Source organism: Muntiacus reevesi, chromosome 4 (assembly GCF_963930625.1).
Source record: "Muntiacus reevesi chromosome 4, mMunRee1.1, whole genome shotgun sequence".
In the NCBI taxonomy this organism is placed as follows: domain Eukaryota; kingdom Metazoa; phylum Chordata; class Mammalia; order Artiodactyla; family Cervidae; genus Muntiacus; species Muntiacus reevesi.
The window spans coordinates 60,066,388-60,078,352 of NC_089252.1; the positions used below are offsets into that span (position 1 = coordinate 60,066,388).

The 11,965-nt window shown below is 38.9% G+C and overlaps 1 protein-coding gene across 3 annotated transcripts; it reads right to left on the bottom strand.

The window, feature by feature from the left end:
• Positions 1–4,217: 4,217 nt before the first annotated feature.
• On the bottom strand, positions 4,218–11,763 carry SEC61G (SEC61 translocon subunit gamma). Of its 3 annotated transcripts, none has more exons than XM_065932873.1 (5): positions 11,474–11,763; positions 10,277–10,324; positions 9,878–9,976; positions 7,928–8,030; positions 4,218–4,384 (listed from the first exon to the last, which is right to left on the bottom strand). In XM_065932873.1, exons 3-5 carry the CDS (start codon positions 9,969–9,971, stop codon positions 4,375–4,377), a joined length of 207 nt encoding a protein of 68 aa, XP_065788945.1. In that variant the 5' UTR covers positions 9,972–9,976; positions 10,277–10,324; positions 11,474–11,763; the 3' UTR covers positions 4,218–4,374. The 3 variants fall into 3 exon arrangements, with proteins under 3 accessions (XP_065788945.1, XP_065788944.1, XP_065788943.1); XM_065932872.1 differs by having other exon boundaries at positions 10,277–10,438; XM_065932871.1 differs by lacking the exon at positions 10,277–10,324 and having other exon boundaries at positions 11,474–11,760.
• Between the last annotated feature and the right edge of the window lie 202 nt (positions 11,764–11,965).

Below are 11,965 nucleotides of genomic sequence, written 5' to 3' on the forward strand. Positions count from 1 at the left end.
CATGAACAAGATGATTGAGGCTATGGATACTCCTGAAGTCTCAATTGCCTCACTTTGGGAGACATTAACTAGTTCCCCATGGTGGAAAACTATCTTAATTACAATAATTCTGATTGTTCTGTTTCTGGTGTTTGCTCCCTGCCTCTGTAACTATGTAACTGGATTTGTTTCTAGTCGCATGAAGCCTTTTAAGTTACAAATGGTTGTCCAAGCTCCTAGCAATGCCACAGCCTCCTCCAACTATTACTTGGGGCCCCTGGATCAAAACCCTCAATATGAGGGTTAGGAGAATATGTTGCCTCACCAATTTAGGGACAATGCCCCTTATCAGCTCAGAAGCAGTTATGGAATGAGAATGATGCCCATTTCCCAAGGCAACATAATTTTCCTAAAAGGGGGGAATGAGAGTCAATTCCTAGGCAGATTGATAAGAAGTCCAGGGGTCCCCAAAGAGAGAGGGGTCTGGAATTCTCAAGGAGGAAGAAAGGACAAACCTTTTTTTCCCCTCTGCATTCCTTAGGATTATATAACAATAATGTATCCTGTTGGAGGATAGTCTCTGAAAAAAAAAAAAAAACCCTCTGGCTAATCCTGTTACCTTAAAATGTAAATTATGGGAGTAGGTCTAGTCAGGTCATTACAACCTCCAGACATTCTTTTGGTTCATTGTAATAACTAACTGGAGAGTATATAACTCCACTGCTAACACTAGCAAGGGAGTACTCTTTCTTCCCCCTTCTGATATCTATGTTAGAAGCTTTCTCTATCCCTTTTATACTTTAATAAAACTGTTGCACAAAAGCTCTGAGTGGTCAAGCCTCATCCCTGGCCCCGGATTGAATTCTTCTCCTCTGGAGACCAAGAATTCCAGCATCTTTTCGTGGTCCAGCAACAACCTTTCATAAGCGAAGCAAAGCCAAAATATATGTGTGTGCCCGCACACGCGCGCGCACACACACACACACACACACACACACACACACACACACACGGCGGTTTATGTGTATTCTGATTCCAGAACTAATACACACATGCACACAATGTTAGCTTTGATACTAGCTTACCAGCACCAAAAAAGTTGAAAATTTGCTTTGTGTACTTCAGTTCAGTCACTCAGTCGTGTCCAACTCTTTGCAACCCCATGGACAGCAACACACCAGGCTTCCCTGTTCATCACCAACTCGCAGAGCTTGCTCAAACTCATGTCCATCGAGTTGGTGATGTCATCCAACCATCTCATCCTCTGTCGTCCCCTTCTCCTCCTACCTTCAATCTTTCCCAGCATCAGGGTCTTTTCAAATGAGTCAGTTCTTCACATCAGGTGGACAAAGTATTGGAGTTTCAGCTTCAACATCAGTCCTTCTAATGGATATTCAGGACTGATTTCCTTTAGGATCGATCGGTTGGATCTCCTTGCAGTCCAAGGGACTCTCAAGAGTCTTCTCCAACTCCACAGTTCAAAAGCATCAATTCTTCGGTGCTCAGCTTTCTTTATAGCCCAACTCTCACATCCATACATGACTATTGGAAAAACCATAGCCTTGACTAGACGGACCTTTGTTGGCAAATCTTTGTGCTGTATACCTTAAACTTACAGTGCTGTATATCAATTACATCTCAATAAAACTTAAAAAGCAAAAAAAGTAAAATATCCAGGAGGGATGGTGTAATGGCAGTGAGGAGTGGAGGGGTAAGTAGTTGTTAAATTGTGGATCTATTTTGAAGACTACCCACATTATTTATTACACAGGGTTATCGAGAGGATCAACTGAGAAGGAATAGTTTGAAAATTATAATATTTTACATAAATGCTCCAGTCTCTACTACAGAGTCAACATTTGTGATACTGTTCATTTAGAAACTCAATATTTGGTGGGAAGAGAATACAAATCCATTTCGATTAAATTGTAATTAGTGAACTGTCTGATATTTAATGAACTTTACTCAATTGTGGAATCGAGTTATCTCAAGAGCCTTTTCTAGGTGCTGTCTGAAAAAGCCTACGGAACAGTTTATTATAACCAAGGCTGACTTTAAAAAAAAAAAAAGGCAAGCTCCATTAGGAGATAGGCATATACACTAATACAGTAGCGGAAAGGGAGTGAGAGATGCTATATTTAAAATAAAAAAAAAAAGCCTTGCAAAACTGCATCCATGGGACCTGGGAAATTTACCACAAGACTTTCTAGAGCACGACACCATGACACGTGTTAACTTGAGGTAGATCTCAGCTCCTCTGGAGCAGGAGCTTTCTAATACGAGATGAACCCTTTAAACACAAAACATGATGATGCCTCCGCACTCAGTCAAACTCAGTATGCTTCCCTCCAGGCAGAACACAAATGTCCCAAGAGGGACAGAGTCTGGTACAAAGTGCCAGATTCCAGCAGTGCCAGAGCAAGTGAAATAGGAACTAGACTTTACTTCCTACCCGCTCCTTTCAAGACTCTGCCACCCCGTCTGGACTACTACGGACTCCCTCTCTGATGGGTCTTTCTGTTGGCTTTTATTGCTAAAAGCAGGTTTTAGTCTAGGTGGTCAAACACTTGGTTATAAGGTAAAGGGGTTTCATGGAAATGGCAAAACTGTCACAAGGGTGATAGCATGTTTTACTGTAGCTATTAAGAAAATTATCAAGAGCTTTAAAACTTTAAAATCTTACCACTGGAAGTGTGTTCTGTATTCCAAAGCATCAGCAGGGAGGCAGAAATGCAAACTCTCAGGTCCCCAAACCTGCTGACTTGGACTCTTCAGGATGGGAAGAAACTCCCTCAAGTGATTCTTAAACTTGCTTAAGAAGTACTGTTTACAACACAAATGCACTAGCTCTTAGATATCCTAGGGGTGTGGTTAGTAAGAAAAAGCTAGCTATTTATTCTCTCCTATTTAAGCATTCAGTTGTTGAGTATGAAGGATACTCTGCTCTATTGCCAGTCCTTGATAAGCCCTCACTTCACATTAACAGAGTATTTATGTAATGTCTTACCTACCAGGGTGTCAGGAACCAGTAAGTCAGCAGAATAAAAAACGAGCTGCACAAATACACACTATGAACAGACTCATAATTAACTTACATCAAGACAACATTAATGTTCAAATCATTTCATCCTACAAGAAAATATACACATTTGCCAGAAGCAATTCTGACATTTTACCAAGAGTACATTTCAGATTAATTTCTAGGTAAGCAGTTAATATATGTGTATACACATAAACCTGTATGTGTACAGATACTCAATATACACGTTTATATAAACATATATGCAAACATACATATGCACACACCCATAAACACACACACACACACACATACACACACTTCTGGCATGTAAGGAGCTAGCTAACTAGCCAACTGTCAAATGTGGCTACATGGTCTCCTTAAAAGCAGAGGTGGCCAAGGCTTTATTTCCTCAAAGATAGCAATTCATTCAAGACTAAATAGTATTTCAAAAATAGGTAGAAAATCTGTTCTAAAACTATGAAAATGTATCTCACTCTCTGAACCATGGATCTCAAAACTAAGGAACCCTGCCCAGCAGTACCAGGCAAGACACCTGTCTACCTTATTCACAAAGACTCAGAGGACACTTACCAAACATGTGCTGCTAAACAATTTTTTAAAAAAGAAAGAAATTAGAACTTGGGAAATAAAGTTTCAATAATTAAACCCTGAATGAACAAATTAATAGTAGTTTTATACAGAAAATTGAGAATAAACTGTCTCAATTTTATATTACTATTTTTTAAAGGGGAAACGACAAGACCCCTTTTCATCTCATATTCAATTATCAGTAATTCTTTAAAACATTCAGAACTCCAATGTTTATGACAGTGTGACTAATTATGGTTTATCTGAAGAGGAGCTCTTACTTTAGACTTTTTAACCATGATTCTCAGGAAGCTACTTCAAGTGGCATGTAAACTTTTAGAGAGGCGCTGACTACCTATGTACACTGTGAGTGCTCAGAGACAAAACTCCTCCCCTACCTTCAAACTCTCTCACCATCACTACCATCCTTTATTAGCTGGTCCTTCTTTCATGATCAGACTGAGAGGAAAACTCAGAAAGTGCAATATTCCACTGTGCCTCTTAATTTTTCCTGTAAACCAAAATATGAAGGAGTGAAAGAAGGAAAGAGGGAAGAAGGAAATAGAACCCATTATTTCTTACCACTTAAATTTGGTAAGTAACTGTGATGGAAAAAAGAGAAGACGTCTATTTTAAAATTATTTTAATTTACAAATAGAAAACATCTTGGAAGAAAAAAATGAAAGAAGAACATAAAACACACAGACAAATTTCTGCTCCATCAGCTTCTCAAATCCTCTTGTTCACCAATCCCCAAGATGAAAACTACTTTTCTAAAAAGCTATTCAGCCACCACTGTAAAAGAAAGAAAGATGGTCAATTTTGAGTATATATAAGATTTTAATAATAATAATATTTGAAATGCAATATGCTGTAATTTTATGGAACCAGAACCAGTTATTTGAGAACCACATCTATATTACTCCAAAACAGCACAAAAGAGAAGAAACTGAACTTTAAAATCTTGGAACTGAAAAGGCCCTTACAGATGACAGGGCTGTTGGAACAGGCTTAATCTGTTAAAACTCAGAGTCCTCATTTGAAAAACATGCTTAGCAGCGTAGCATAATGTCTTTCATAATAAGATGAAAAATATGAATTACATAACAGGACTGTTAGTTGAGAACTTTTTCAATTTGATGTACAAACTGGTTCTCAACCACTGTATCTTACCCAAAACACTCAAAAACCTGGATTAATAATAATAATAAAAATTGCCTTCCCTATAGAAGAACATCTAAGTTTCAACGGCACGAACATTAAAATAATATACTGAGATACACGTTTTAAAACTGTACTGTTAAGGAAAGAAGATAATTCCAGTACTAGATGAAAGTTCATTTGGGATTTTCTGTAACATCTTACTGAAAAACCTGAACAAGCAATTTGGCCAACCCAAAAATACTCCAAAAAAAAAAAAAATAGCCCTGCATCTAAACTTCAACATAAAGTATTAAAGGCTTACTTCATTAAACTATATTGCTGAAACTAAAATACCCACAACTATATAAATCTTTTAAATTATAACCCTGTGGATATTAATTCTGACTGCGATAATTGTAGAGAAGAGGAAAAATCATCCTAAGGAAAACAGAGTGATAATTCAGCCTAATGAAAGAGAAGTTTGTTTATTCTTCACTTGGTATCATCTCAAAATGATTTTAACAGCGATTTATATGCTCTTTCAACAGGAAAATAGACTTCTTTCAGTTTTACAGTTGTCATGGCATATCATGAAGAGTAAGTTTTCTGATAGTTTTTTTCACAAAATGTTTTATTTGGCCCTCACTTTAATGTAAAAACTAGAGAGAGATAAATTTTTGACTCTTTATTTTGATACATTTTTGTTACTAGAAGAATAGTTTTCTAAGCAACTAGCTTCCAAAAAGTCAGAGCTCAACCATCTCTAAGCAGTAAGATTCGCAGAAGGTATACTGTGCCTGTTGTAGAAATTAGAATTAAGAGAAAGCAAATTTTTAACACTTGTTTCAAAGACCTGCTGGGAATATCTCAATTTCAAAAAGGTGTACTGAGAGTGCCTCATCCTAAAAGGTACTTTAGACCGTAACTCATATAATGAAATAAAAGATGTTCTAACATAAAACTAAGATAAATAACAATGCTGAACAGATTCAAAATTCAGAAGTCTTCTATAAGGGAATCTAGCAAAAAGTAATTTAATAAGGATAATGTTCTACTCTTAGGCTAAAAACAAACCATACCAAGTAAACCCAAGATAAAGGAGATTTATTTAGCAGTTATTTGTGAGAAACTGTCTGAAGACTTGAGTCTTCAGCAAGAAAATATCCACAATAGGTAATGGATTCTAGGTACTGGATTTTTAGGAGGGCTAATGAAATGCAAACTGGAGCCCGAATTGAGGCCTGTGACTCAGAATGAGTAATGGCCTGTACAGTAGTTAAAACTGAGGCTCCGGAACCTGGATTTCACATGCTGCTCTACCACTTACAGGCATGCAATATACTTACTTTCCATGCCTGTTTCTTCACCTATAAAATGGGCATAATGACACTGCTAATCTCATTCAACTGTCATGAGAGTTAAAAAGGTTAACTCACACTAAGCTGTGTGTCCTCGGCACACACCAAGTGCATAATAAATGTTAACAATTATTAATACCATCATGACCATTAGAAAAAGGTTAAGAACCTTATATTGTTCACTTAATTCAACACTTACTCAAGTGCTTTCAATATGCACAAAAGAACACTGTACTAGGTTCTGTAGTACATATATACACATATATATATACATACACGCACATCTACAATATAGACATATATATACACATATGCATGAATGTATATGGTCATATATTAGTATTACATTATCAATTAAGAAATAACTCTGTAAGTTACACCTGTCTGACAATGGGCTAGGAAGCTGCATAGCAGAAGCATGATGATTTTTCCTCTTCTCTACAATTATAGCAGTCAGAATTAATATCTACAGGGTTATAATTTAAAAGATTTACACAGTTGTCAGTATTTTAGTTTCAGCAATACAGTTTAATGAAGTACTGAGCTGACATCACAGACTGCACTCTAGCCACTCTATTTACTGATTAGGTAGGGGCTGTAGCCCAAAGACATCAAGGCTCAGCTTTCCTAATTCTACTTGAGGATTTGCTCCATGATTCCAAAATTCCAAAAATGGCTTTCCTCACTAGGAATATAGCAGAAATTTCTGAACTGATGGAAGAGATTTGAGATACTTGGTCCTTTTCAGATCTAAGTCTCTGTGATCCTTTGTGGCATGTCTGCATAACAGCTATGAAAACCTACTTAAGAAATCCACCTGACCATGCTCATTCAGTCACGTGTCATTTAAAAGACAACTTCCACAAGCATCCATAGTAAAATATCCAGGACTTAAAAGATTTAGAGTTTACAAAGCATCCCCACCTTATAAAATAAGCCTAAAAGGCTTATCTCATGATTAGATATCTAAATGACAGGTAAGGCTCAGAGACCAAGCAAATACAAAATCACAGCGCAAATAAATACTACAACAGGTACTAAGTCTTTACACCAACAAAACTGCCTAAAGCTGACTGCTCTAATTGCACACTGCCACAAGGTGTCGCAACTCATGAGTGCCTAATGAGTCTAAAAAGCAAGAGCATTTAGAAAAGAATAAAGCAATTCCAGTGTTCCTCAGTCTTTTCTCCTCCTAATTTACTAAAGTGTATTAGTATCAGTGTCTCATTACATTAACCACAACTTCCATTTAGGTTTGAAAATTGTTGTTTAGGCTTTTACATGACTTAAGTCACTTATCTTTTCCACAGCCCTAGTCAGGAACTATTATCCCTATTGAATAAACTGGGCACAAAGGAGCTAAGTTGTCCAAGGTTATGACAGCTATTAAGTAACAAGAAAAATCTGAATATAGGCAACCTGGTTTAGGTTTGAACTCTACTACTATAGTGATCTTCAGATGGGGAAATATTTCCTCTGCACCTTAATACTGACACGTTAACACACTGCACAAAGAGAACTTGGATTTGAATAATGGTTCTGTCACTGAATACCTGTTTTATCTCATTCTGAATACCTTTAACCAGCTTCCTCAATCCTTTAAAATTTTACTTATTAAAAAATTAGTGCCTATCTCACAGAGTAGTTTTAAAAATTATGTAACATGTAAAGTTACTCTGAATTATCTGGTACTCAGTAAATAGCAGTAGATTCTACCAACATTAAAAAAAATCAAAAAAACATTATCTATATATTAACCAAATAGCAGACTGTCAACTCAAATGGTCTGCATTTTCATTTTATCCTCGATAGTGTCTGTTTCAAAAAGTTTACTTACACAATGATGTTATTAATAGGAATATGGATCAATTTCACAAAAAAGCCAATGAATCCCATTATAGCGAATCCTATTGCTGTTGCCATGGCAATCTTCTGGAATTCTGGATTTAGAAACACAAAATTAAAAAAAAAAAAAAAGAAACACAAAAGTTACATTACTTTTTGCATTGTCACTGCAAATATAGGGGAAAAAATTAGCACTGACATAAATAAACTTACTGGTATACACTTCTCCTGATAACAAGTATGCAATTACTCTTTTTTAAAAAAACATGACAATATTAATAGTAAATAAATTATGACAGATTTTTAATTTTCCTATTTTACTCATATTTAAGGAAATACAAAAATGAAGTGCATGTTCATGCTAGTGAATCCAGCAATAAGCAGAGAAATATTTATCTTCCTAGCAAATGACCAGAATACCAAAAAGGAAACAAGAATACAGTGTTTGTCTTTAAAAGTTTTGTAACATTGATAAAAATATCAACTATAAAAGCACAGAACGTAGTTTTGTATAAATAATAGGTCCACTGTCTTTGATATTATAATGAAGCCAAAAAACAAGGCTTGAAAAACCGAACGGGGTCAAACCCAGTTTTATGTAAAGGTTCAGACCCTGTAATGTTTCCATTTACTGCCTACTTCCTCAGGGAAGCTCTCCCTGCGTGGTTAGCTTGGTTAGTCCTCTTATCACATGCTGGCAGACCTTCTTCCATCTAACTTACATGATACTTACCACAGCACTAACTAAAAATCATAGTTGTCATTATTTGTTTATGATTGTCTTGCCTCAAAGATTCTAAGCTCCATAAGAGCAAGGACCATTCCCTATCACATATTTTTATATATATGCTATATATGTAATACAATATGTAATATTATATTGTCTTATTCCCAGCTCCTAACTCAGGCAGCAGTCAAAAAAAGAGCAGAAATAGACAAATTCCAGTGCATCTTTTAACACATGAATTACGATAAATAAGAAACTTCCTAGGTTGGTACCAACTATGCTGTTGATTTCATTTTAAGGCTTTTTTTGTTTGGGGGAGGTTTAGGGGAAGAGTGACATAGCATGAAGAGGTTCAAAAGATTTTTCAGAGTGGAAATGTGAAAGATACTAAAAACTCTATAAAGTCATTACATATGATCAAAGAAAAAGCAACATGGAAAATAATAACAAATCACCTTATAAACCTGGAAAACATATAAAACAGAAAAATCTATAAAGGATGCACAAAGTATACAAAATGTAGCAAAAACTGACAATTTCAAAAAATAAAGCAAAAATCAATAAAAGTGATGAAAGAAGTCCAATTATTAAACAGGAAGACATTAACAAAGGGCTTAGAGAATGCAAATGGTGATTGCAGGCATAAAAGACGCTCACTCCTTGGAAGGAAAATTATGACCAACCTAGATAGCATATTAAAAAGCAGAGACATTACTTTGCCAAGGTCTGTCTGGTCAAGGCTATTTTTCCAATAGTCATGTATGGTTGTGAGAGTTGGACTGTGAAGAAAGCTGAGCGCCGAAAAATTGATGCTTTTGAACTGTGATGTTGGAGAAGACTCTTGAGAGCCCCTTGGACTGCAAGGAGATCCAACCAGTCCATAAAGGAAATCAGTCCTGGGTGTTCCTGGAAGGACTGATGCTGAAGCTGAAACTCCAGTACTTTGACCACCAGATGCAAAGAGTTGACTCATTGGAAAAGACCCTGATGCTGGCAGGGATTGGTGGCAGGAGGAGAAGGGGACGACAGAAGATGAGATGGCTGGATGGCATCACCAACTGAGTTTGTAAACTCCGGGAGTTGGTGATGGACAGGGAGGCCTGGCGTGCTGCAATTCATGGGGTCGCAAAGAGTTGGACACGACTGAGCAACTGAACTGAACTGCACTAGAGAATGCAAAAATTTAACTTTTTTCTCTCACTCCAAAGCTATTACCTTTTCTATCAGGTTTGGTGCATCTTTTAACCAGCCGAATTGAGTCTTTCACAAACTGCCGACTTGGCTCAACGAACTGCATTACCTGATCCATGATACCTGTTTAAAAAACAAAAAGGAAAAAAAGATAATCACTCGTGTTACTTACTATATAGCAAGGACTTGCTGACTTACATCAAAATGTAAATGAGATCATCCTGATAGGGGTGGCTGGATTTCATCTCATAAAAAAAAAAAATTACAGACTCCAAGAGTAAACCGACACTATTTTTTGTAATATCCAGCAAACTACCAAAACAAAGGCAGTAAAAAAAAAAAACACAGGTCTTGCCCCTGTTCTCAATGATCAAGGCGCATGCTCTTAATATAAAAGGGCACTCACTACTAAAGGCTACGCACCTGACAGTACATCCACTCCTTACACACCCTGCAGCCCTCTCTCTGTTCCTGTTAAGGAATCAACAGTGTTGGGATGCAGCCAAGCATTTTCTATATTTTACTTTAAACTCCAGGGACACCAGTGTCCAGCGCAGTGAGTGCCAACTGGGATGCTTCAAGAGGCTAGACTAGAGGCAAATGTGGGCTTTAATCTGATTGTTCTCTCTATATACAATTTTTTAAACCACAAAATCTGACTAAACCAAGATTCAGATTTTCAGAAGCTACTTAGCTAAATTCTAAACTTTAGCTTTGGACACATCTTTTAAGGAAAACGGCTATACATTTTATCAACAGGTTCTTCCGTGGAATCTATCACACAACAGGAATGTCATCCAATCTTTAACAGTCACTGGTATTTAATATAATAGCTAATGAAACCAGCTCCTTACTTGTACTTCACTTATTTCTAGCGCTTGCAACAGTGGCCAAGGACAGAAATACTCAGTGAATTTCTGAATTAAGGCCATGCATAAGATGAGGCGGTGGTTCTACAAATCCTTTTCTATGAAATGTAGCCTCTCTAGGCCCTAGTTTTCTCACCCAGGGTGGGTTGCTAAAACAAGATATATGAAACACTAAAAGTATATCAGGAATTCTATAAACATTCTAGGCCAAGTATGCCGGGCCCTGAATGTTTTCATTTCATTTAACTGTTCAACTCCAGTGAGGTTAAAACTTATAGATATCTTGACGAAAGCGAAGCACGTTTTCTCCCAAACAAACAAAAAACGCGTTAACACCGAAATGCTGCAATAAATGTCAGGGAAGGGGATCCTTTAATCCAATACTATCTATTGATTCAGACTCTAGCTTCACCCTCCCACGTCACAGCACAGGACTGAGCTCTCCAAGACACACTCCACACCCACGGCCCCAGAGCCGACCCCGAAGGGACCCTCTCAGACAACAGCACAGAGCGGAAACGTTCCCACAGAGGTAGCCAAGGACGGGCGACCTCAAAGCTTAGGCCCGGGCCGAGACTCGGCCGGAGTGACCGAGGCCCGGGAAGCCCTTCTCCGTCGGACTCGCGGCTCTGAGTCAGCTTTCCCCGACGCCTTGTTGGCAGGCAGCAGGCGGCCGGGGGGCTCCCCCACGCCCTCTGCCTTCGCTAATGCCCAAAGGGCAGCTCCGAGCCCCACTCCTAAGAAAGCTCACCTGCTCCGCGTCCGCTCACCAACCAGAGACACGTAGCACAAAAGCCGACAGGCAGACGCCCACAGGAACCGACAGGCAGACGCCCACAGGAACCGGAAACCAGGCCCAAATACCAGCGACCCACCCCTCCGTTCACTGGTCTTCTGGGAATACGTCAGTGCGCAGGCGCAGTCCGATGTTTGTCTGGGCTCTGCTTCCGTAAACGGGCGCACGGATTGCCCAGCTACGGCGCCGAACTTGGTTTAGACCTTCCGCGCCTTGCGTGGGGAATGGGGCGTTGCGTTTGTCGCGTGGGCCCGCCCCCCGCCCCCGCTGCCTGGGCGGGGCGTGCATGGTGTGGGCGGGGCTGCGTGGCAAGGTGGCTAGAGCTCTTCCGCTCTACGGCTGCGTGGCGTGTACCTTCCGCTGCGTGAGCGGGACGCGGGCGTGGCGTTCGTCACTTGGACGCCTCCGCTGCCTGGGCGGGGCGTGCATGGCGTGGGCGGGGCTGCG

Bases quoted from the DNA above. Each gene is read 5' to 3' on its own strand.
- SEC61G (XM_065932873.1), bottom strand. From the start codon at position 9,971: ATGGATCAGGTAATGCAGTTCGTTGAGCCAAGTCGGCAGTTTGTGAAA. The intron at 8,031-9,877 runs GTAATAGCTTTG...TTCTAAATCCAG, and splicing joins CACCAAACCTGATAGAAAAG to AATTCCAGAAGATTGCCATG.